Raw genomic sequence first — 27483 nt, 5'->3', positions numbered from 1 at the left:
AACCTCTTATCTCCATATTAGGGATGGGAATTAATTAATTAATTGATAGTTAATACGTTTGGATAATCTTATTGTATCGTTTCTTTTTGGGGGGTTTTATCCGAGTATCTTAATTAATGTCCCTCAATAATGCATTTTGCTGATATACAGAAAGAATACAAAAGGCATATTATGTATTTGACCATTTGAGATACAGGGCCAGGCAATGGCATCTTTGTATGAGGAATAAAATGAAATGACAAGTGAACTGTCTTGTCACATCACATGCAAAAGCAGAGAGAGCGTTTCTGTGGCTATCAAGGTCGGGGGGACCTTTTTAACCGGCCCACATGTGCGTTCCACGGCAGACAGCATTACATTCGCAGAAAACCACCCAATGATGGAACCTCAGAATTTTTAATTAATTGTCAACTGTTAAGTATGTAGGTTTAATTGATAAATGTCTTAACAGCGTTTAATCGATTAACGATTAACATCCCTAATCCATGATATTAGAGTTCTCAAATTCTGCCCGAACGTAAAATGTATGCTAATCAGTATGGCCGGTCCAGTTAGGGCCCGTTGAGAACTCCACTCCTTATCCTAACTGTGTGTGTCTTTTCGTAAATGTAGTTAAAGTTCCCCTGCTGAACACGCTAAACCTGCCCTTTGTTTTGATAACTTTTAAGACTTGCAGGGTTTTCCTTGGAGATGGTGACGCGGATGACGCGTTGGGATGATGTAAGCTGAAATCGATGAGTCACTGGCTTGATTCTGGGAAACCGAGGCATTGGCTCCGCCCGTGCTTCCCTGTTTCCTCGCTGGTTGTTATCGAACACTATAACAAACCATCGCGCCATTTGAAAGCGGATTTTCATGACACGGAACGACGATAATGAATGGGAGCTTCTTCAAAGGTTGGTGTAAATCCCTGCAGTGAACCTTATATCACGGAAATCAATTGTCCACAGGGAGTGTTAACCCATTCTGAACGGGAACCCATTTTGGTGTTAGCATCATGTTATGCTTTAGCTATTGAAAAATAGCAGATCTACAAGCTCATAGCGCGCCACCGAGTGGCGCGCTACGAGCTTGTAGGTCTGCTATTTTTTTAAACCTCGTATGAATCTGATCTCAGGTCAGAATGGGTTAACCGTCCTAATTGATCACACTGTCTACAACATCCCACAAAAGCATCGGAAGCAGCAGATCCACAAGAGCAAAACTGCTGCTTTTGATGATTTTGAAAAATGTACATTTGAAAAATGGACATTTCCACCTTACAGAGAATATAAAATAAACGCTACATGGTGCAAAGTAACTACGGATATTTACTCAAGTAAATAACTGTCCTCAAGCAACATCCGAGAGTACAGTGTTGTGTAGGTACATTTGCTTGAGTATTTACAGTTTGGGTGAAGGACAAAAAATTAAATCAATCCAATTGGGGTTTTTTTAAGTAGTAACTAGTATTCTTTGTTCTGCCCTCCTTGTTGTGACATCTTTTTTCTTAGGTAGTGTGAAAACGTAGACCAGTAAAAGATTATATGGTTGCTGTCGGGCATATTTAAACTTTTTGCAAATGAATATCCTACTTGGGGCGGCAGTGACTCAGGGGTAGAGTGACCGAATGGGAACAGGTGTTCGTGTTGAGGTGTCCTTGAGCAAGACTCTGAACCCCTAATTGCTCCCAATGTGCAGGTTGGTGCCTTGTTCCTCGTTGTGTGTTGCATCGTTCTGTGAATGTGTGTGTGAATGGGTGAATGTAATGCACAATCTGTGTAAAGCGCATTGGATAAAGGCGCAATATAAATGCACCATTTACTTGTTTTGATCATACTATAGCAGGCATCACACAAAGCATCAAAAGTAGTACGCGTTTTGAGCTTGTAGATCTGCTACTTTTGCTATTTTTGAAGCGGTTCTCCTCACCCAGATCCTGATTTAAACAGGTTTAAACAGGTGTTAACAGGTGTTAACAGGTGTCATGGTGCAGAGCGGTTCTCCTCACCCAGATCCTGATTTAAACAGGTTTAAACAGGTTTAAACAGGTGTTAACAGGTGTCATGGTGCAGAGCGGTTCTCCTCACCCAGATCCTGATTTAATTAGGTTTAAACAGGTGTTAACAGGTGTTAACAGGTGTCATGGTGCAGAGCGGTTCTCCTCACCCAGATCCTGATTTAAACAGGTTTAAACAGGTGTTAACAGGTGTCATGGTGCAGAGCGGTTCTCCTCACCCAGATCCTGATTTAATTAGGTTTAAACAGGTGTAAACAGGTGTTAACAGGTGTCATGGTGCATAGCGGTTCTCCTCACCCATATCCTGATTTAATTAGGTTTAAACAGGTGTAAACAGGTGTTAACAGGTGTCATGGTGCAGAGCGGTTCTCCTCACCCAGATCCTGATTTAATTAGGTTTAAACAGGTGTTAACAGGTGTAAACAGGTGTTAACAGGTGTCATGGTGCATAGCGGTTCTCCTCACCCAGATCCAGAGCGGCGATGAGGCCCAGAGCGACAAGTGCCTCGTTCTGCATGATCATGTGTTCACTGGTCGCCATGGTTATCAGGTGCTTGACTCCGCCTCCCTGGATGACCGTTCTGACCACATCCTGTAAAAGAACACACACACACACACAGACAATGCCTCTCATTCAGCTTGCTATTGTGAGCCGTGCCATTTTCATCTGTGGAACCGAGTCAAACTAAATGTAACACCTCAACTCCCTACAATTCCAGTGCCTGTCAGGGTGGGAGGTCCCCGGGGGGTGGGGGTCCCCAGTTAAAATAAGATTATTATGGAGGGGTTGCTGGCTTGAGAACCACTGACCATTTCCAGGCCTATCTAACAATCATTCAGCGCATAATGAGTCTCTTACTGCCAAAAGACAGGCAGTGTAGCAACAATAAAGCATATAATATTAGAATGGTATAATTCCATTCTAATTTTGTGCCAAATGTTTTGCTACACCACCTATTCAAGGGCATGGATCACGCTGCAGCACGCTGTGAGCTTGTAGATCCGTCGCGTACCGGTACACATTAGGCTGCAATCACGCTGTCCATTCGGCGAAAAACTGCTTTTGTCTAATGTTATACATCGTCTAATGTTATACATGTTTTGGAAAAGGGTTTTCATTAACAAAATCGATAGCCAAAAACAAAAGCATAGCCAACTAAAACAGCACCCTTGATCACTTCCAGACCTTTTCCCGGACTGAAAAATGTTTCGATTGTTTTTCTTTTTCTTTTTTTTAAATATTTCCAGGAATTTCATGACCATGGGAAATGAGATTACTGAAATCTCAAAAAGGTGGGCATAATAAGCTTCGGCTTCAGCCCTTTCCTTTTCGGTCAATCCCTTTTCTGTATGTAATAATGCTGGATAAACCATGACCGAGACAAATAAACTATCTATCTAAAAAAAACTATCTATCTAACCCTGCAGACAGCAGTCTGCCATGACACGGACCTTAGACTTGCTGTGTCGGATCAGGGCAGACAGCAGTCTGTTGGACTCTCCCATCACAGTACTGACCTTAGACTTGCTGTGTCGGATCAGGGCAGACAGCAGTCTGTTGGACTCTCCCATCACAGTACTGACCTTAGACTTGCTGTGTCGGATCAGGGCAGACAGCAGTCTGTTGGACTCTCCCATCACCCCGGCGTGGTCTTTGGCTTCACACCACTCCACCAGCCTCTCCACCAGCTTCCCGTTGGTCCCCAGCTGGTCCGCCGCCTCGGCTGATTGCAAACGAGACGGAGAAGAAGGGGGAAAAAACGTTAAAGGGACATTTCACCGCTGGAAGAAACTGCTGTCACTCAATGTTAACACATTACACAATACTGCATGTCTATGAGCATGCATGCGTTAGGGTCACAGTAACATTACACTGCGTGTCTGTCTATGAGCATGAATCATAACGTGCACAGTGACATTACCTTGCGTGTCTATGAGCATGCGCAGCGTGCCCAGCAGTTTGAACTGGACCGGAGGCATCTCGGACTGCAGGAACTTCAGCACCACGTCCGACACGCCGGCGGACAGCATCTTGGACTTGTTGACCACTGGGACGAGAGAGACGGGACACAACATCAGGGACAGTCATCACATCGGAATCGGCCGATAGTGGCCTTAAAATGCAAAATCGGTATTGGGTCGGGTGCAGTACTTAGTTTAGACTGTTTTTGGTTTAGACTAGTCATTGTTTAAAACACTGTTTACATTAGAGCAGTGACAAGAAACGGGAAACCACAGAGCTCAAAACACCCCACGTACTGTAACTACAACTACCAAACCATTATTAGACCAAGAGAAACATAAGAATTATACCCCAGACACTAGACAGACAGACAGACAAAAGGGAGGGCTATTTCTATAAAAAGTAAATATAGGCTTTGCGAGGTAGCAGCACTGTGTGATTTTGTGAAGAATCACAGCACGTGCGTTTTGGTTAAAAATACCTCAAGTATTAGAGGCCGTGTTTGTTGCGAAGCATGCGGAGACAGTGTGAGTGTGAGGATGTTAAAAATGGATTGTGAAGTCATGAGAGATATACTTTCAACCACAGGGAGAATGTGCAACGTTAAAAATGGACCGTGGGTTGGCAGAGGAAGAAGTAGTGTTGCAGACTGTTCCATTACAGTTTTCAGGTGTATGAAAATAATTTGAAAATAGCAGATCTAGAAGCTCACAGCTTGTATATCTGCTATTTTCAAATGGCCGAAATGTATATTGGGCTGAAGTGGTTAATGCATGTTTTGTAATAATAATGAAAATCTTCAAAGTAACTATAACTAAAGTCTTAAAATAAATGTAGTGGAGTAAAAGTACAATATTTGTCTCTGAGATGTTGTGGAAATTGGAAATACTCAAGTAAAGTACAAAAACCTCAAAATTATAATGTACTTAGTTAATAGAAACAGATTCATGATCAAAGCAGGACAAAAGAAGAAGACATTGTTGCAAGATTATTCTGTAAGGCAGGGATTCCCAAACCAGTGATAGGTGTAGTTTAACGCACCAGGTATAGCCAGGTTCCTCAGGGCGCTCAGTGCTGCACAGTGACAGGTGTGGGTATATCTCACCAGGTTTAGCCAGGTTTCTCAGGGCGCTCAGTGTTCCACAGTGACAGGTGTGGGTATATCTCACCAGGTATAGCCAGGTTCCTCAGGGCGCTCAGTGTTGCACAGTGACAGGTGTGGGTATATCTCACCAGGTATAGCCAGGTTCCTCAGGGCGCTCAGTGCTGCACAGTGACAGGTGTGGGTATATCTCACCAGGTATAGCCAGGTTCCTCAGGGCGCTCAGTGCTGCACAGTGACAGGTGTGGGTATATCTCACCAGGTATAGCCAGGTTCCTCAGGGCGCTCAGTGCTGCACAGTGACAGGTGTGGGTATATCTCACCAGGTATAGCCAGGTTCCTCAGGGCGCTCAGCGCTGCGTGTTGCACAGTGACGTTGCCCTCCTCAACGTGTCTGTCCAGGAGGTCCAGCAGCTTCTGGACGATGCCGGTGTCCACCATGTGGATGCAGTTCCCGTCTGAGAAGACAGGGGGAGAGAGAGAGAGAGAGACCATTATGAGGACACAACAATTGATCCAATTTGGGGGTGCCCCATCAGATGTTTTTTTTTAATTAGTTAATCGTCAAGCTAAATTTGTAATCGTGACAATCGTCCCAATCCCGAGCCAATGACAGACGAGAAGAGGGAGGTCTTACTTACCGTTGCGGGCGAAGTTCGCGATGGCCAGCGCCCCCGCCAGCTGCAGCTGGTGGTTGTGTGACGGCACCCAGGACAGCACCCTCTGGAACACGCTGCCTTTGCCCCCCTCGAAGAGTTTCTGCATGGACTCGTCTGTACAGAGACATGAACGAGCGCTTTCAGATGTTATCTCAATATTTAATGTCCGTCATCAGCCGTTATCATTCAACTCTAACCCTAAGCTAAGTCTTAACTGGCGACGTAAATCCCTTAACCTCATATCAGTCTTTAATCGGCCATGTAAGTCAGTTGCATGATGTAGCGATAATGAGTATCTTACTCCTATGTGCAATGCCCAAAGAGAGGCAGTGTAGCAACAAGAAAGCATAGAATAGAATGGTATAATTCCATTCCAAATGTTATGTCAAATGTCTTTGCTACTCCACCTATCCTAGGGCATGGGATCACGCTGCAGCACGTTGTGAGCTTGTTCCGTTTGGTTTTGTGAAGCCTGAGCCTCATACACACGTATCAAACGAATGTTCTGTGTTCCATCCGTTACCTTATTTTATCTTCGTCACCATGGAAGGAACAGCCAAAATCTGCAAACCTCCGCTCACGTGCACGTGTCTTTAGTGACTTTATGGCTCATAATGGGATAAAGTACCATGTTCGGAGCTTAATGTCAAGCCCTCCACCATCAGGCTGTTACCTCCCAGTAACGGCAGCACCATCAGGTCTTACCTCCCAGTAACAGCAGCACCATCAGGTCGGAGGCCGTCTTCAGCTGGGCCACGTCCTCCTCTCGGTCCCCGTCCACAGTTTGGGCCACCACGTCCAGAAGACACTCCACCAGGCCGGCCTCCACCAGCTGCAGCTTGATCACGTCTGCGTGGAGGAGGAGGAGAGGAGGGGGTTGGAGACAACAGGCCATACGTTAAGGCAGTGGGTTTTCAACCCTTTCCATTTCAAGGCCCGTTATGTATTCGTCAGTTGAGCCACGGAACACCATTTGATGAGGTTTCGCCTCTCAGACCCAAAACTAAAGAATATTTTCGTATCGTTGGATAATATTTCGTCCACAATTCCATGCTGTATTGATGTGATGCCATTTCGAGAGATAACAGGCAAACCTTGATCAACACAGCAATTCTACTACATCCTCTATTATGTAGATTTCTAAATTAAGTAATGCAAGTAATTTAGTGATTTTTTACAATAATTTAACTCTTGAAACCAAATGGACCTGCGTAATTTTTGATTATCGTTCACGAAGTACCATGTCAGACTATCTGAGTGGTGCACGGACAGTGATGTGATCCCAAACTCCGTAGGGACATTACTGCAAAGAGCTGTAATTCTATTAGTCATTGCATTTGTCATCGCAATGAATAGTAAGGAATGTCACAACAGGCGAGGAAATGTCAAATAAAATAAACATAATACATTACATATACACATAATATTGACGATGTGTTGTCGTGGGCGTTGAAGAGGCCGGATATTTCTCTTTTTGATACTGTATGTCACAAGATGAAACGATGCACGTTATTTTGTTGGGAGTTCATTATCACAAACCAGGCTAAAATCGGGCCTAAAATCGTGTACTGCGTACATGCCTTAAGGGTCCATTTGGTTTCATTTTACACTCTCAAGAGGTAAAGATCAATAAAGGTCCATTTGGTTACCAACTCTCCATTTAGCTGGGGACCACCTGGAACCCACCAGTGACCACTGGTGGTCCCCGGACCACTGGTTGAACACCACTGCGTTAAAGCAACTGGGTGGAGGAGGGAGGGAGGGGGAAGACACACGTCATACGTTAAACTCTAGGTGCTATATCTTGTGCTACCCCTTACCCTGTATCCCTAAACTTCTTCATTTTACTATCTTGAAAAATAAATTTAGCCTAACTTTAAACCATTGTGACAACCAGCGAAATGGTCCTCAAATTGGCTTGCTTCTCAAATTCTGCTACTCTATATCTGTGACAACATTTGGCGCAGGCTCACGAATATAGCAATAAAGGACACACGCACGTGCGCGAGCGCAGGCAGAGAGTGGCTGACACAGTTTGAAAAACAGCAGCTGAAAGCGTGTAGGCGATGCCGTTTGGCTAGCCATGACGCTGCAGTTTGCAGGCTACAGATAACGCACGCACGCACAAACGCACGCACACTCTGCACACTGCGGAACCCATTTTCCATACTTTTCCAGCCTGTAAAAGTATGAAATGTAATCCCACACGTTTCCATACCTGCATCCTTATGAGATCTGTTCCCTCTCTGGAATCTTTTACCATAATGAAAACCAACAACAAAACAAGCGACCTACCGTTTTCCGCCAGAGGAGCGAGGACCTCGAATATCATCTCCTTCTTCTCGTGTTCGGACTGCTTCTTGAAGAGCTGCACCAGCTCCTCTGCGATGTTTGTGGACGCGAACTGCTCTTTGCTGGACTCTGAAAACACATCGACCACCGGCAGAAAGACATTCATTCTGCACTGCTTTGGTATGGGTTTTACCAGGACAAAACTTACTGTTAGATTGGTATAAACTAGACTGATATATCAATTTCCCCGATATATCGGCCATTATTTGACTTTTTTGTCATCAGCAATTATGCTTTAAAAAATTCCAGAAATAATCAAACATGTTGCGATGTGGAGCGTTGTGAGCAGGCGCAGATTTCTGATCATCTGGCTGCGCGTGACTAGCATCGACCTAATCTGACTTGTTGGTAGTGGATGCACTAAACAAAACGTATATAGGGCATAGCAGTGGCGGCCATTTTGTGGTTCCATAAATCAAAAGCCCATTATTTTTTTTCCCATGGAGATTTCCAGAAATATAATTATTTTAATTATTTTTATATAATATATAAAACCCACTGGCTTTAAAATAATTGTATTGGTTAAGTATATAATATACTAAGTATATAATATACTTAAGTATATAATATACTTAACCAATGAAAAGTATTAACAAGAGCTTGTGACTAAAAAACAACCACACTATGGATCCATTGGATCACGGCTTCTTTCCGCCTTTTCTGGAAAAGTAACGGATGTACTGTAGACAAGATTCAAGCTGTTATTATTCTTAGAAATCTGAAGGTTTTTCCGCACCGAGCTCGGCCAGGTTTCCGAAGGCGATGAGACACATGTCGGTCAGTGCCGTGTTGTTGGAGTGGAGTCCCAGCAGTTTGACCAGGGTGGGGATCACGCCCATGTTGATCAGCTGAGCCTGGAGGGAGTCTGGAGGGAGCCGCACGCACAGAGAGAGAGAGACACACACACAGAGAGAGACACACACACACACACACACACACACACACACACACACAGAGACACACACGCGTTTCTTTTCGACTAGTCTGTGACTGACTGAAAGGTGTTGAGGTGATACCAAGATCACCTCGACACCTTGATTCCCATTCTGACCTGAGATCAGATTCTAAAAATGTCTTCATCCTGAAAAGGCTATGTTTCTATGTCAGTCGTTCTTCGATTTTTCAAACATAGCAGACCTACAAGCTCATAGCGCGCTATGAGCTTGTAGATCTGCTATTTTTCAATAGCTAAAGCATAATGCTAACACCAAAAGGGGTTCCCTCCCAAAATGGGTTAACGAACGATTATTAAGCGCACTGTGAAAATGGCAGATCTAGAAGCTCGCAACGTGCCGCGATGCATTGCGTCGTGAGGTTGTACAGTAAGTAGATCAGCGATTTTTTTAACGTCAACATTATACACGATAAAGTATACTACAGTGCTTAAGTAGTTCAGAAAATAAAAATCTACTACAAGAAGTTATTTGTGCCGATTTGTTGAAACAATAAAAAGATTTAAAAAAATAGCTTTGGACATAATGTTTCCACCCGACAGAGAGGATATTATATTCTTTGGGATGTGTATCATATGATGATACAGTGAACTCTCAACTTTTAAACGTTTTCATAAGTTTGATATCTCCCACATGAAGAGCCACTATAGAGTCTCAACCCAACCAGTCACTAATACGGTTGTCATGATAATTGCGATAAGTGATTTAATTGTGTTTTTTGCATTGAACATTGGAACGTTACAATTTGTATTTCTGTTCGCCTTTTAGGCTTCGCAATCACAAAATGCACAGGGCAGATATGACAAATAACTTAAATATACAAAGAAATCACTGACACATTTCATTTTTTTCTTTCCAACATGGAAACAATTGATGATTGATCATCTCAAATTATTGTGATTAGGTGATTATGTAATAATTATCACCAACAGTACAGCTGTAAGAATCCAGAGAGAGAGAGAGAGAGAGAGAGCGAGAGAGGTTAACAGATATAAGAAGGTTAAGGTTAAGGCAACCCATTGAATTATCATGACTGATCTGTGGAATTGTATTAACAACAAAAAGCAAAAGGATGAAGCAAGAGACGTTCTCCGACAACGAAACAAACACACACAGCGAGCCGTTCTCAAATGTTTTCAATTCACGGAACCCCCGGGGTGTACAAATGGAACCAAATGTACTTGTCGTAACAAGGCTACATGTTTGGTTCCATTTGTACACCCTCTGGCCCCTTTTCCACCAGGGTTGAACCGCTTTGCTTCTTTTTCTCCCCCCGCCTAATATTGAACCAGTTCAGAGTGTTGAATTGGTTCAGAATTGGTTCAGAACCCTCAAAGTTGTAGTTGTACAAATATTTTAAATAGTTTAAACCAATAGTTACATTTGTCTTACAAGAGGGCTTCCACCTTTTAAGTGAATGCTCTCAAGACCCTCCATCCCACTTAACTGAACCGACTCCCACCCTGTCATGCACGTCTTGAGAAAGGTTGGACAAATCTACCCCCCCCCAAAAAAAGAAGCACCACCAACACCAAAACAGACACCAAAAAACAAAAAGAACAGTGTAGATGTATCTCCCTGGTCACTGGTCACAAGTACAAGTGACAGAGGAGAGGAAAGCATTTAGTTAATTAAGACATACAGTAAAGTACAGTATATGGATGAGTCAGTGGGGAGGTACAGTAGGTAAGAGTCAGAAACACAACACAGGAATGCGGAGGGTGAAAGAATCGAGTAGTAGAGCAAACAAACTCCAAAATAGCGCCACAAGATAGTTTATCGATTTATGGATAGCTTTTGTTATCCCACGATCTTTGATCAAAATCCACGGGAATTTCTACAGACAAACTTTGGACCAATATCACCAATGTTGGGCTTTTGTTTAAGTTTAAAAATGAAGGTTTTATGAGCCAATGAAAGTGGCACTGTCGAGCATCCTAATAAGGCCATTCACAATATAACTGCAGCTATAGTCAGCGGTGTTGTTGAGCAGCCTGCGCCGCTCAGTTCACACGGGTGTGATTTTTCTTATCGATTGGCCCCGTCTCATCGCTGCTTGCAGCTACATTTTAATTTGAATCCTTAAAAGTAACAGTTTCCACAGGTTTCCACCTGAAAAGAGACGATATAAACTGGTCAATTTGCAGCTCAGCTATCTGTGATCTCGATTGATTGTGGATGGACGCGTTTATGGCTGTTTCTAACTCCACATCCCCTCGCGAGCGGTTGCTGCCGCAGTGCCCTGGCCTGCTCTATCACAGACCCCAGACAGTGAAAAGCCATATCTCATCCACCGCCAGACAGTCAGATGGATCATCCTGTCAGCACAGGGTGCCAGCAGGGCCTTGGCAGCCACTTTGAGGCTGTCACATTACATAGCATGCTTACTGCTAGCCATAGCACTCCTAGTTGCTGTCATAAAGGAAGGCCACCCACCGCCGCTGCTGTGAAAACATGCTTCTATGGGACAGTGGTTCTCAAACCTTTATCGTGCTGCAAAAATTATATGTATTTGGCCGCCCGCGGCTCTTATTTTATAAGGGGAAGTCTGTTTTGGTTGTAAGTTGTAACCAAACTGTCATAACAAGTTATGACGCCGTTCAAAGTGCTAGTATAACCAAGTGGTCAACCACAATCCACGTGGATTAAACACAAGATTTTAGTAAAAGTTCATATATTCACGATATGAAAACCATTATACTGTGACTTAAACAATCTACACGCTTTGGAAGTACGTTAAAACTCTTGGAACCTCCGCGGCATTAGGTGATTAGGTCATTTTATCTGTACCATGCTGGCTAAAGTAACGTTGTGGTGGTAGAGACGTCCGTCCGCAGTGTGCAAGCAGGTGTTACCCTTATGTGCAGCTGTGCACCCCTGACAGTCGTGGGAGGGGGAGGGGGAGGGGGAGGGGGTGTAAACCTGTTTATTCTTTTCAGGGAGTGCCTGGTATTGAGTATCTTATTGATCGTTGATGCGGTCATCATTCACAGGTTTAGGAACTAAACTAATCTCCATGAATTCAATGCATCAATTGATAGCCAGAAAATTAAGTATATATTTCTTTCTGGGTGAACTACTTTAAATTATCAAAGCGTTATTATTGGCGTTGCATTAGGCACATTAGCAGTTGTTTTTCTGCAGGGTTAAGTGGAGGATTCGTTCATCATGTACCATTATCATTGTTATAGTTCAGTGAGGATTTGTTCATTACCATTGCTACAGTTCATCGATGAGGATTCGTTCATTACCATTATTATTGCTAGAGTTCATTGGTGAGGATTCGTTCATTATTTATCATTATCATTGCTACAGTTCATCGGTGAGGATTCGTTCATTACCATTATTATTGCTACAGTTCATTGGTGAGGATTCGTTCATTATTTACCATTATCATTGCTACAATTCATCGGTGAGGATTCGTTCGTTATTTACCATTATCATTGCTATAGTTCATCAGCATGCCACAAAAGACAGTCAACAGCTTCTGATTGGCCGGCTCAGTATCTAGGTAGAGGGACTTAATGTGATTGGCTACTATCTGAGCCCCGCCCTCCTGGTCGACCGCAGTCCTGCCCTCATCTGCAAAACAAAGAGGTTCAACACAACAGGCAACAAATCAAACCACAAAACAAAGGGGTCAACACAACAGGCAACAAATCAAACCACAACGAAAATAAAATAGTTAGGAATGCATCGACAGTGGTGGGGGAAAAAGTACTCACTTATTTTACTTAAGTAAAAGTGTCAATACTGAAATGTAGAAATACTCTATTACAATAGATGAAAAGATAGCCTGATGAAGGCCGAAACGTTGCAGTTTTTTCACTGCATTTAAAGACAGTGTGCGGGTGTTTGTTCTTTTTCATTGTCGGGCAACCTCTCCTACGCACCCGTCGCCTGTAGGTGTGCAAAAGCCTTGCTTTTTAAATGTACTTGAGTAAAAGTACAAAAGTATTGTTATCAAAATGTACTTAAAGTACCAAAGTAGAAAGTACTCATTATGCAGAATGTCCAATTTCAAGTTTTCAAATGTATAAAGAATATTTTGAAAATAGCCGACCTACAAGCTCACAATGTGTCGCATTGCGTTGCATTGTAGCTTGTAGCCATTTTCAAATGGCCGAAATGTATATAAGGCTGACGTGGCAAATTTTTGTGTGTTTTGTAATCTACAAAGTAGTGGAGTAAACGTACAATGTTTGCCTCTGGAATAGTAAAGTAAAGTAAAGTACAGTACTTAAGTAAAAGTACTTAATTACTTTCCACCGCTGTAATTAGGAATCCACATATCGGTGCCGGCTGATATTAGCCGTTAATGGTCAATATCGGTGTGGGGGAAATAAAGCTTACACTAACCGATGGCAGTAGCCGATATTTATCTGTTGTTGATAAGCATACATTTTTGCACGGGCTATGTTGGTGTTTTTGTTATCTGCAGCCTACCAAGCTGTATTCTGAATATTTATTTCTTATAATGAAGATGAATTTGTTTCCCTGGCACAAAAGGGGGAAATAGATCAAATAATAACACCAAAAAAACTAATCTGTATCAGTATTGGCTAAATTGTAAACATCGGTATGGGCCAAGAATTTCCATATCGATGCATCCCTAAAAAGATTATACGAAAAATAAATACAACTAATCGGACATAGACACAGCCTGAAAGAAATTAAAATGAAGGTTAAGCAAGCAAGTAAAAACAACAACCCGGTTTCCTCCGAACACGGTGAAATAGCATGGATTGGCATTTCAGCAATCTGTACATACACGCCTAGTAGAAAACCCCAAAATGCGTACGTACATATTACACTGAAATCCTCCCCATACATAGACTGTGATGGAGGGGCGTCGTCTCTACCGAACTTGAGCCACATGAGACGCCACCGAGCGCACTAAAGCGCACAAGTTGCCGCGTCGAGCGTTGCGAAGTTCAGTAGAGCTGACTCAGGCTTCACTCACACCTTTCGATCTAGCATTGATGCATGCTAGATGTAAACAAAGGGTAAGTGTCATGGCCGCCCCAATGCATTTCCAATGGAAGTCACATGGTTTGACACAACATTTTTGTTGTACGGCTTTCGGCTGTGTTTCGACTGCCCCCCCTCCCCCTCATACAACAAAAATGGTGTGTCAAACCATGTGACTCCCATTGGAAATGCATTGCGAGCTTGCATCAGTAAACAAGTCTCATGCATCAGCTATACATCAATCTGTTGTGAAGGTGTGAGTCAGGCCTCAGCCCCGTCCGAGGTGTAACCCAATAGCACAGAATGTGATGAAACTCTCCCAAACACAGAGAAATAGCACGGATTGGCAAATGGCAATGGGGTTTTCTAGGCGTCCGTGTACAGAAGTGCAATCCGTGCCATTTTGCAGTGTTTGGGTGAGATCGGGCTCAAAACAAACATTGAAATCAATATCAAATATAGGGGTGTGAAGAAGTCGATATCAAACAATCGCGTATGAAGGTTGTAGAACACAGCAGCAACTTATTTGTAGTGTATTCTAAATGTCAGAAAATGTTTTTCACCCAAAAGGAAAAGTATTCCATACTGTACGACCTCCTCCTAAAAAAAGAAAAACAGTATTCTGGTGCTGTGTAGAACCTGTGGCCTGATATCAAGCCAGACATATAAAATCATTAAAATTGTATATGTAAGCATGCCCTCTTATCTGTTGATTACCCCTCTTCATCGGGAGAATGTTTTTAAGGGACCAAGCCCGTCCCAAAGGGGCATTGGCCCCTTGTTCTCGTCTGTTTTTTCTTCTCCTCCTTGTTTTCCGCCAAAAATAGCAGTTCTGGCTGAACCGTGCAGTTGGGACTCGGTTTTCGCAAAACTTGGCAATATGGTAGAGGGTGACGATGCGAAGCCCACAACCATTGGCCAAAGGGTGGCGCTATGGCACTCAATTGAAAATGCAAACTTTGAGCACGCATAGCTCATGAACCGTTTGACCGTTGGCAATGAAACTTCGACACACATGCCGCACAAGTATCATGCTCTGACTTTTGACCTCTCACCTATCACCCGCCATTTTGAAAAAAAACGGTTAAATTCTGTCTCCTTTTTTCATGGATTTTTTTCCATGGATTTGAGGGGGAATAAAGCTGCAGATACAAAATGTGGGGGTCCTAGACATGAACATGTTTGAAACTTGAAAGCCCTTAATGTACCGAGCATGCTCCAAGCTTCCCACTGTCACATGGATGGAGCTCGACGGCAGGCATCAGTATAGGGACATCACCACCTTTATTCATACTGAGTACAGTCGAGGGCGAGCCATCATTTCCAGTGTACGACACAATCCAAACCCATTACATCCCATTTTGTACATGATGATATTCCAATGCAGAATAATGCAATGCATCATGGTGATGACTGGCGGGGGGGGGGGGGGGGGCATGACTTTGTGCTTTCTCATCTCACAGGCTTCCACTGGACGTGATTTCAGACCCCTGCTCAGAATATGTATTACGTGGAATTCATCAAATGTATCACTTCAGTTTTAACCACTAAAACCCTCTATACTTAGTAAGACGGAGCACCAAACCTCCTCGCTAAACATTTGTCTAGTGTGTCTCAAGTCTGAAAAGGTTGGGGATGCCCCCCCCCCCCCCCTCCCCCACATTGGTCTTGACATAATACTGTACCTCTCCTCATTCATTCCAGCTGCCACCACACTGTGTGCAGACTAGAGATGGCCTTGGACGGCCAAGCAGGGAGACACAATCAGTCATGCCTCGCTCCGTTTTTTTCCTTTCTTTTTTTTATGTGGCTTTGCTGCAGTGGAGTTTACCCTTCATGTAGGCGAGAGAGAGAGGGAGGGAGGGAGGGAGGGGGGAGAGAGAGAGAGAGAGAGAGAGAGAGAGAGAGAGAGAGAGAGAGAGAGAGAGAGAGAGAGAGGACGAACCGTTTCCACAGACCGATTGAAAATAATGTTATAGTTTACGTTTAACCACTCTGGGGGAGACTCATCACAAATAGCATATTTACAAGCTTGTAGATCTGCTGTTTTTGATGAAGAGATGTGGTTGTAGATTGAAAATTCACACCCTTGGCCGTGTGAACTGAGACGCTCTTATCATCATATATCACGTTCCAATGCTCAGCCAATGAAATCTTCACAAATGTCATTCCGGCCAATCACATTTTGCGTCTTCACTTTTCTGTCCTCGCGTTTGTCTTCAATGTTTGACACGATAAGCTGGGCATAGCCCCTCAAAAACGTGTGCAACAAAGTGCTATTTAGGTCAGTATAGTAGATGTAAGTGGTCAAACTGAAGTGATATTGATAAATTCCACAAGTGTTCTGAGGCACCCCTGGACTTGCGTCACACAGCACCCACTTTGAGAACCATCTCGTAGCCAGCCTTCAAACTGGAGACTCTAGGCCCGCCCCAAAGTTACTAGTGCAGCCAGCGATGCAGTGGCTATTTTCGCAGAAGCGATTTGATTTAGAGGGAAACACTGTCTTGTATAGACCAGACCTGTGGGGTCCCGTTGAACTCTGGAAACCTCATATGCCCAAAACGGATTCAAATTCAAAAGTATCAAAAGCTGCAGATCTATAAGCTATTAAGCTCACATTCCACATCGTTGCCGCTACTTTTGATGCTGTCGTGCAACGCTGTAGTATGACCAAGTTGGACGTTCATTAACGGAGATAAGAGGTTTCTGCCCCACAACAGTGACGATACAGAGTTTAACCCAAAACTACAGCCACGCAATGTAAATAGTATTTGTAGTAGATAACAATTTGAAATTTGCAGGCACCATATGGCCAGAAACATAATTAGGTCTGGGTGTTCCACTAGGGTTTGACTGGATCTGAAAATATGCTGTACCGCCCAGAAGCAAAGATTTGAGTTAAAAACATGTTTGCTGTGAAAGAATATACATTCAAAGATTTGCACACGTTTTCACGATTTACGAGCTTGTAAATCTGCTATTTTTCAATAGTGGTTAATGTTGTTAAACACTAGTGGCACAGATGTGTTCCAGGTCTTAATGGGTTAGAGTAGTTAACCATATTGAACACATGCCAGCATTAAGGACGGACAGACACAGCTCTTGTTCCATGTCCTTTATAGGTTAGATTCTATGACCCCCCCTCCTTTTTAACAAATGTCTGATCCCCTTTCCTGTCACACATACCACTGACATCCACCACCGTGCTCCACAAGATGAACTATGCTACAGAAAATGACAGCTGCAATGAAAAGTGTCCTTGTGTAAAGATGCAGGGGGTTAGACAGGCATTAGTCCCGACACCCTACCCCAAACCCAACCTCACAGGGAAGGTACGGGGGAGTCTTAACCGGCAACGCATGTCGGCCCTCGCTATTCATTTCAGTGGAAGTTGCTCAGTGGCGTTTTGAATCACCCGGAAGACTGCCGGAAGTATAATTATAACTCAATGGCTCGAGCGAGCGGAAGTTTAGCCTAGCCTAGCCTCGGACCTCAATTTTGAGGTCCGGGCTTACGCACGTGACGTCATGGACGTCCGTCCACCTCCATGAAAGTGCTGCAATTCCACACCAACCCCTCCCCAGTAAAACTGTCCTTGTGTAAAAGATGCAGCCACCATCATCTCCCCAGCAGCTAGCTTAACTAATTCACATTTCAAGGATGAGTTTTTTCTTTCTTTCTTTACACTAGATGGCCCTCAGACCACCATTCAAGCCCCAGTGAAGCAAGGAACAAGGAAACCACGTGGACGCAAAAATCGCCTCCCATCCACTTTCATGTTAGAGAACTTTCTAGAGCGTTCGTATCTCTCTGCCTGTATCGTTACACTTTTGCCGCAACCACCATTCCATTTTCTATTGGCTCTAACTATTGAATAGATTGACTCCAACGTTAGCTGATATATTATCTTCCCACCCCTTTATCTCGGGGTCGAATCCCAGATTTCGATTCTAATCAAAAAAAGCATTATAGACGGCCGGTCACGTCGCTGGTGGCGGTAAAATAATGCATGCCTCCGGTGGTCCGCGACCATAAGACTGCTTATCCATGAGCTAACTTACGCTATTTATTTCCCTTGAAAAAGGCTCATAAGGCTCCAATACTCTCGGCACATGAATGGACACAGACTGAAACAATGGTGGTAAAAAAGTGTTAAATGTGTGGAAACTAATATAAATATACCATTCCTGTCGGGCAGAAACCTCTTATCTCCATATTTTAACATATTGTGGGGACATTGTATCGTCTCAACAATATTTATCACCATATCGCCCACTCCTAATTCAGGGAATACAGTGACAACGGCGACAAGCCAGACACCCAAACCCAGGGCTTAAAGCAAAAGAAATCCCAAGACTGAAAATGATTTTTTGCAAAGCTGCGCTGATCTCATTAAATGACCCCTATGAAATCCTCAGGACTGGAATCCGTCCCCAGGACTGAGGACTTTAAGCCCTGCAGACCCCATGGCAGGAAAATAGCAGATCCACAAGCTCACAGCGCACGGCGATCTGCCATTTCCTAGCCAACGCTTTCCGCACAGTGACAGATAAGTCCCGGGGGACTTTGATTGGTTACGGTGTGGGTTCCTCCATGCGGCAGGAAGGCTATGCTACTTACGGCTGTCGTAGCAGATGTTCCCCAAGGCGCGGCCCGTCTGCAGTAGAACCTCCTGGTCCAACGAGCTGAGGAGCTGGACCAGCGGCGGGATGAGACCGGCCTCCACGCACGGACTCCTCATGAACTCTGGGGAGGGAGAGAGAGACACAGACAATATGTCAGAGAGGATGAGACCGGCCTCCACGCACGGACTCCTCATGAACTCTGGGGAGGGAGAGAGAGACACAGACAATATGTCAGAGAGAGAGACACAGACAATATGTCAGAGAGGATGACACCGGCCTCCACACACAGACTCCTCATGAACTCTGGGGAGGGAGAGAGAGACACAGACAATATGTCAGAGAGAGAGACACAGACAATATGTCAGAGAGGATGACACCGGCCTCCACACACAGACTCCTCATGAACTCTGGGGAGGGAGAGAGAGACACAGACAATATGTCAGAGAGAGAGACACAGACAATATGTCAGAGAGGATGAGACCGGCCTCCACACACAGACTCCTCATGAACTCTGGGGAGGGAGAGAGAGACACAGACAATATGTCAGAGAGAGAGACACAGACAATATGTCAGAGAGGATGAGACCGGCCTCCACACACAGACTCCTCATGAACTCTGGGGAGGGAGAGAGAGACACAGACAATATGTCAGAGAGAGAGACACAGACAATATGTCAGAGAGGATGAGACCGGCCTCCACACACAGACTCCTCATGAACTCTGCATGGGGAGGAGAGAGAGACACAGACAATATGTCAGAGAGAGAGAGACACAGACAATATGTCAGAGAGAGAGACACAGACAATATGTCAGAGAGGATGAGACCGGCCTCCACACACAGACTCCTCATGAACTCTGCATGGGGAGGAGAGAGAGACACAGACAATATGTCAGAGAGAGAGAGACACAGACAATATGTCAGAGAGAGAGACACAGACAATATGTCAGAGAGAGAGACACAGACAATATGTCAGAGAGAGAGACACAGACTTGTCAGAGAGAGAGACACAGACAATATGTCAGAGAGAGAGACACAGACTTGTCAGAGAGAGAGACACAGACAATATGTCAGAGAGGATGAGACCGGGGTCCATGCACGTACTCCTCATGAACTCTGGGGAGAGAGAAAGAGAAAGAGAGAGAGAGAGAGAGAGAGAGAGAGAGAGAGAAAGATTATGTCAGAGCAGTGGTTTTCAACCCTTTTCCTATCAAGGTCCATAATGTATTCTGCATTTGAGCCACGGAGAACCATTTGATGACATTTAGCCTCTCAGACCCCAGATTTAATGCCGATATCAATATGATGACCAATTAATTGTGCATCCCTAACAGAAACAATGGCAAAAAACATTGACAGAAACAAAATAAAGACTCTAGCGGTGTGTACGCCATTGTCTGACATAACGGAACTGCCCTGATGGATACAAATGAAAAGAAACAAGGGAACTGTCTAGAGGGAGAAGTGCTTTTAGCACAGCACAGCGTTTGGCTACCTCCAGAACCTCCAGACGTTTCCGGGAGCGGCCGCAGATAAATAAATGCCAGTGTGCTTTGTGCCAAGCTCTGGCACACTGGCACAGTGGCACAGTAGTGCCAAGCCCTGGCACAGTGGTGCCCGAGTCATCATAAGCTCAAACAAAGCCCATTTATTACCAGTGGTTCAACAAGTAGTAGTAGAGAAATACATTTCTTCATGTCTTCATTGACACCCTGACTCAAATTAAATCAAAATCTGCTTGTCAAAATCAACACTGCTCACCGTTTTTGGCCAGCTCTGCGATGATGTTGGCTACTTTGGGGGTACAGGACGACTGGGGCGCGGTCAGCAGCACGGGCAACAGGGTGAGCACTCCCATGTCCCGTATCTTCATACTGGCCTCCGTGTCTGTGAGGAGAGAGAGGGAAGCAGAGCAACAGTTAGCATCTTTATACGCCAGCCTCTGTGTCTGTGGGAGTTAGCATCAGTTAGCATTTTTTTAATATGTTAGCCTTTTTGGTTGTGTGTGTACGTGTGTGTGTGTGTGTGTGTGTGTGTGTGTGTGTGTGTGTGTGTGTAATGCACAACCACAATCTATGTGTAAAGGTGTATGAATGTGTGTGTGAATGGGTGAATGTAATGAACAATCTAAATGCACCATTTATTTACCATGATGTGACATTTGGTAAAAAATGGAGATGACTCAGTCCAGTATAGGAGAAAAGGAAGGGTCTCGTCCGGAGATTATATTTTTGTTTTTTTTAAGAAAAGTGCCCATTAAACACCTACGCACTCCACACAGCTGGTGTCTGGCCCAGGGCTGACGAGCCGTCCTAAATGCCTGGCGTCAGCCTGATGTTGGCAGCCGAACAGCTGAGGCCAGAAAAAACCCAATGACAAATGGCCATCCTCCGTCCCCTTTCTCCTTTCCTCCATCTATTCTATCTGGGAAGCCCTTAATGTCCCTTTTAGGACGACTAATCAGTTAGTCGTGGCTTAAAATGTCCCCTGTGAACTCATAGGTCCACATTAGGACTAGGAAGACATGACCTACATTAGATTTAATTTGACTTGTTTTTTTTAAATCTCTGGTGCTAGTGGTGGTTAGGCCTGTCACAATTATTACATAATAATCCCCTAATTGCAATGATTTGAGATACCGTAATCACTTGATGATCATCAATCGTTTCCATTTTTCAAAAATAGCAGATCTACACTTGCACATGCAGATTAGACACACCAACGGACCGACATGCGTAAACAGCGGTCGGACATGCGCTGCTCCTGCTTGCGGTTAGGGTTAGGTTAGGGACTTTGAGGTAGATTGTTGTCTGTCTAATGACAGTCGGACCAATAGTATGTCTAAACTAAAGCCTATACACGATCTACAAGCTTAGTCACTTTCACGTGTTGTAAGCTTGGAGATCAACTATTTCCGCCAATTTGGATATATTTTGGAAAGAAAATAATTATAAAACATTATTAAATGTGCCAGTGATTTATTTGTATATATATCCTGCGCACTTTTACAAATTGTAATGTTCCATTGTTCAATGCAAAACAATTAAACAATTAGATCGTTAATGGCAATCAATTTGTGTGACAATTGTCAGCTTAAATTTGTGATTGGTGACAGCCCTAGTGGTGGGAGGGGCTCTAAGGTAGTGGGCTCTCAGACGTTTTAGTGCCAAGGAAAGGACCCCAACATTGATATGTATTTCACCACAGAGCACAGAACCACTAGTCCTAAAAGATGCCTATATTTCCGTCCATGCTAAACCCCTTATCCCTAAACTTCTTTGCCTTTTTTATTTTTACAATTTGAATAGTTCAACTAGCCGATCTTCATCGACACGCTGTGAGCTTGTAGAGCTTGTATTTTATTCAAAAATGTTTTTTCAAAATAGTTTAAAAAAAAAGAAAGAAAAGACAAAGATGTTTAGGGATAAGGTTTTTTTTAGCATGGATGAAAATAGAGCCCTATGGGCTATATCTTCGGCCACCCATTATCCCTAAACTTAAAGTAAATGTTACAATTTTGAAAAACCTTTTAAAATGGTTCAAATAGCTGATCTACAAGCCCAGGCACAAGGTGTCGATGTAGTTTGGCTAGTTGAACTAGTTGGCTCTGACTAAAACCAAATCAAAATGTGCTGTCGACATCAACAGTGGCATAGTAGAGACACTTGTTAGTGTGTTTCTGAATCGGTGCCCGTGTGTGAAGCAGCACCATCAGGCTGCCCTCGCCACCTGCCGTGCCCACCTGGCAGCCCTGCCATGCCAAACTCCACCAAGCTGAGGCTGGCAGTGCTGCAATCAGTGTTGATTTCGTAGACTAAAACTATGACGAGAAATGTTCGGACTGCCTTTTTTCACTGACGAAAGCTAAATAAAAACAGAGCTATAATGATTCAAACTAGTAATATTTTGACGATTGTGAACAGATAAACAAAACAGACAAAAATGTTAGGGAGGGGGGCACGGTGGTACAGTCGGTAGTGCTGTCGTCTCACAGCTAGAAGGTCCTGGGTTCGATTCCCGCTGGGGACGCTGTGGGCACTGGGGGTGTGTTCTCTCCTCCGCGTCATCAGTGCCTTTCTTTTTTTTATGTTTTTTTTGTGGCTTTCGCCTTTATTTTATATTTTTTATGGAGGGACAGACAGTAGGCTGACAGGATATGGGGAGAGAGATGGGGGGAAGACAAGTAAAGGCCGTCGGGATTCGGGAGTCGAACCTGCGGCACACTGCCAGACTGGATTACCAGCCAAGGTGCCTGGACCATTGAGCCATAGCCCAGGCCCCCTAATGGGCCTTTCTGTGTGGAGTTTGCATGTTCTCCCCGTGTCCCCTAGGGTAGGTACCCTCACAAAAAACATGCAGTAATCCGGGTCTCTAAACTACCTCCCCCTGGCCAGCCGGGGAGCCTGAGGAAGGGGAAAGGAACTGGTCGAAATAACGTGTTCCCTCCACGCTCTACGTCCGGCCGGGGAAACTCCCCCCTGTCAGGTGAAAAGAAGTAGCTTGGACTCCTCATGCATAGAATGAAGCATGAGGTCAGTCCGCTGCCCCCCCAGGTTGGCAGAGGAAGTGTAGCGCCCAGGATTACATTAAATAATTGACACTGGGTGTCAATGGGTGACACTGGGTGTCAATTATCAATTATTATTTATTCAAAAGACTATATGACTAAAATTAAAATAAATTTGCTATCAAAATCAACACTGCCTGCCCACCACCTCCACCAGGCTGAGGCCCTGCCATGCATGACTTTAAACTGTGGCACAAAACCGCCCAGCATTTCATGCTCTACACACCACACCTGATCTGTCTTCCTACGTTAGTGGTTCTCAACTAGGGATAAATACGTGTTCTGCATTTTCCTGATATATTTGGCTATGGGGAGATTTCATTGTTCTAAACACACTCAGGGAGGCGCAGGAGAGTAGTCTACGTCGAAGAGAACACTCATAGAGTTATATAAACTAGAGAGCGGACAGCCCCGGGCAGCTTCAACATTTAATTTCCCAGACGCTCTGGTGGCTTGAGAACAGCGCAAATTCCGCTGTTCCAAAACGGCAGCTTTGCGGTAGTTAAAAAGCGTGTAACAAACATGTCGAAAGTTCGAAACCTATCAATGGAGTGGAGAGAGCCACTTTAAATTACATTACATTAAATCCATTGGCCTGGTGGAAAGTTCACAGCCTCCTCAAGCAGATCTGGACGGTGTTTGTATGTATTTATCTTTTTGGAGTCCATAGAGCTGTAGGTAGAGACGCAGATGTGTGCAGATTATGATGCGTTGTTTATTGATGATTAAGCCTACAACTATTTATTTTTATTGTTAAATGCAACAAACGTTATTTAACCGGATAATGGTACAGTATCGGCTATCCGGATGGAAAACTATCCGTTACCGACATCTCTATTCTCAACCCTTTCAAAATAATCATATTTGAACTGGGAAAAATCTTATTTGAACTGGGGACTCCCAACAAGCACTTGGCATTACATTTACTTTGACTCGGCTCCACGGATAAATAATTGAAAAAAGCAGATCTACACAGCTCACCACGTGAGGCATTGTGAACCATTGGAACACAGTGATATTTTTCCCTGAAAAGTAATGGTTTTGGATACAAGAAACAAGGTTTTGGCCGACAGTGACGATAACAGGATATTGATTGAAGCTTCAGGACGTTGCCCAGACAATCCCTAAATGGGGCCAAACATTTCTCTCCGTAACAACACACACCGACACATTGGTCTACAGCAGGGGGTCTTCAACAGGGGGGTACGGGAACCCTTGAGGGTCCCCAGAGTTAAACTCCCTGCACACTGCAGTGTTTTTCGGATTTTTAGCTGCGTTTTTCCGTCGGTTTTCCAAAAAAACGTGTCCAGTGTGCAACTACCTTTAGTTTACTGTAGGCCGGGAGGGCCGGGAGCGCCGTCCCGTGTGCGCGTCTCTCCTCCACTCCTATAACTCTATGCTCTCACCAACAACGTAACATGCTATGCTGCGCCGTAGAATGGTGTTCCACATCGGAAATAGCAGATCTACAAGCTCACAACACGTCCATCCATGACGCATTGTGGACTTGTAACTCTGATTCTGCACAGCTGCTGTGAGTAAGGCCAATGCTGTTCTCCGGCCCAGCTTATAGTTAACCCTTTACTCGCTGGTTGTTTTCAAGGCTTAGAACACTGTGTTTTATGCTTGATTTGGAGGAAAAAATATTTTACCTCTGAATAATCAACTAATATTTGGATATTATGGTATTCGAGTCTTCGACTCGACCACCATGGCACCGTGGATCCTGACATACGTGGCAGGTTACAACTAGCCCATGGCAGGTTAAAACTAGCCCGTGGCTTCCTGTGAGGTTAGGTTTAGGGTTGGGGTATGCTGAACTCATGAATGTAGCACTGTTAGTAAGTCGGACCAAACAGGCACCCGTAATAAACTATTACTTAGGGAAGCAGCACTTACTGTTGTGGGCGAGAGCTTTGAGCAGGCAGTCCACACAGCCCTCTGTCACACCGTCACCGGTCCTGTCTGCTGCAGACGACAGCTTCAGCTTCTCCAGAGCATCACTCAGGTTATCTGGAGAAGACAAACACGCAGGGAAGGTCTGAGATAAAGCCATGGACAGAGTGACACCCGTCCTGCCCCTGTCCTGTATCCAAGGCTACATACAGCACAGTACACACGTCACAAGTTCATAAATCTCATCTCTTTCTGCAGCAGTGCATGTCTTCCTTTTAGCCTCTTCCAGCATCCGTGTTGTGGGGCAAACCTTTGCAGAAACTAGCAGAACGACAAGCTATATTTCAGGCGCAGGTTTTCTCCACAATAACACACAAAGCTGGAAACACACAGTAGAGCGGGGGTTCTCAAACCTTTTTTCACTTAGGTCTCCCCTGTAAATACATCACACACACACACACACACACACACACACACACACACACACACACACACACACACACACACACACACACACACACACACACACACACACACACACACACACACACACACACACACACACACACACACACACACACACACACACACACACACACACACACACACACACACACACACACACACACACACACACACAAAAAGACGAGCTGTGACTGGCCAGTACAGTCACTTTGATTGGCAGTTGTGCCCAACGCTGACCCCAAATGTTTTATTGGACAGCCAACCAGTGCTGCACCATTCTTGCTCAATTTTAGAAATGAGATCGCATAGGTGTCTGAATCTAGATCGCAATCTTTTTTCGATTAATTGTGCATCACTATTGATTGGTTTTAAATGTCAGTTTGGATATATTCTGTTTCTGTTAATTGCCCAGCCCTACACACTTGAGTGGACGGAGGTGGTTTGTGTTTTAAATTATTCGTGTGGATGACTAAGTAACTACAGTAACTACAGTACAGTATATGCCCAGAAGTGGAACACCGGCTAAATGCTGCTGACCTAAAAAGAAAGAAAAAGAAAACGCCTGCAGCACCCAAAACTGAAATGTGGATTTAGTTCATTTCATAAACTTTCTCCCTTCTTTGGTTTCATGGAGAACTGTCTGTCACGTCGTCCCGTATCCTCTTGGGAGTTCTTATTCAGTGTGAGCTGCAGGAGAGAAAGAATCTCGTCAAATGGTGGTCCGTGGCTCAAAAGGCCGAATAAATATTGGACCTTTCCTTGATATGAAATGGGTTGAAACCCACTGGTCTAAAAAGCCAAAGAGCCAAAGAGCAGTGCTGCTGCGGTGGCGATGGAGAAATATCTACAAATATTTTTTGGTTCGAATCCCGGGCGTTACACTACCAGGAGACCACAACCACTGCACATGTATGTAGACATTATATTGTATTATCATAGTCTATAACCATAGCTTTATTGTATTAACATACTCTACAATAAAGATTGTATAAGTTATACTGCATTAAGTAGACAGACAGACAGACAGACAGACAGTGAGTGTCATTGTCATGTACATGTACAATGAAATTAAGTGCCAACCGATCAGTGCATCAATTCACTAAAATATATATGAAAGACATAAAAAGTATTACTCTACAATAAATATGTCAGTTAGAATGTATTTTACAGATGTGGTAGTTACATGAAGGACCTCGAGTTGAATTATCCGTTTTATTCACTGAATGCAGAGCATCGTTCTGAATGTTGTAGCGATCGGCCACCGCACACGCACACACCCACACACACCACTGTTCTATCCACATTCACCCCAGTACACCACCCACACACACACACACACACACACACACGTAGTGCACTTATGTTGTACATGCATAATACAGTACATAAGTGTATATATATTAAATGTTCTAATTTCTGATTAATTGAAAATGGAGGACCCCGATGTAAACAAGTCTTAGTGCTTTTTCTGGTTTCATCCTCGTAGCAGTTTTTGTATTGACCTGTACTTACGTTGAACTCTACAAACAGTTTTCAACATTTTCAATCAATCAATCAAAAATGTATCCACCATCCATCCACTGGGCACCAACACAGAGTGCGTATGCTGTCTTAACCAGTGGTCCAGGGACCACCAGTGCTTGAGGGGGTTCAAGGTGGTCCCCATGCAGCTAAATGATGGAGAGTTGGTAACCAAATGGACCCTTATTAGATCTTTAACTCTTGAGAGGGTAAAATGAAACCAAATGGTCCCTTATAGACCTTTAACTCTTGAGTATAAAATGAAACCAAATGGACTCTGAACTCTATATAGCATAACCCTTAATGGGTCCATTTGGTTTATAACCAAATAGATATAAACCAAAACCAAATCATATATAAATGTATGGTTATAAACCATATAAACCAACAACATGAACATCGTTAGCACA

General features: G+C 44.0%; 1 protein-coding gene across 2 annotated transcripts in view; it reads right to left on the bottom strand.

The window, feature by feature from the left end:
• rap1gds1 (RAP1, GTP-GDP dissociation stimulator 1) overlaps window positions 1-27483 on the bottom strand; it is a 38595-nt gene that overhangs the window by 10178 nt on the left and 934 nt on the right. Inside the window, exons 2-13 of one of the 2 annotated variants that reach the window (XM_080792661.1) lie at window positions 25091-25204; window positions 20386-20511; window positions 18623-18748; window positions 12464-12610; window positions 8812-8940; window positions 8019-8144; window positions 6429-6572; window positions 5706-5837; window positions 5388-5522; window positions 3922-4047; window positions 3584-3723; window positions 2465-2591 (exon numbers count right to left, since the gene is read on the bottom strand). In XM_080792661.1, coding sequence (XP_080648787.1) covers window positions 2465-2591; window positions 3584-3723; window positions 3922-4047; window positions 5388-5522; window positions 5706-5837; window positions 6429-6572; window positions 8019-8144; window positions 8812-8940; window positions 12464-12610; window positions 18623-18748; window positions 20386-20511; window positions 25091-25204 — 1572 coding nt within the window. The remainder of the gene's footprint in view (window positions 1-2464; window positions 2592-3583; window positions 3724-3921; window positions 4048-5387; window positions 5523-5705; window positions 5838-6428; window positions 6573-8018; window positions 8145-8811; window positions 8941-12463; window positions 12611-18622; window positions 18749-20385; window positions 20512-25090; window positions 25205-27483) is intronic. The other variant, XM_080792662.1, reaches the window with a different exon arrangement.

Source organism: Protomyctophum bolini, assembly GCF_963924005.1.
Source record: "Protomyctophum bolini genome assembly, chromosome: 20".
Classification (NCBI taxonomy): domain Eukaryota; kingdom Metazoa; phylum Chordata; class Actinopteri; order Myctophiformes; family Myctophidae; genus Protomyctophum; species Protomyctophum bolini.
The sequence above is the reverse complement of the archived record's forward strand: the minus strand, read 5'-3'. Positions and strand labels throughout refer to the sequence as shown.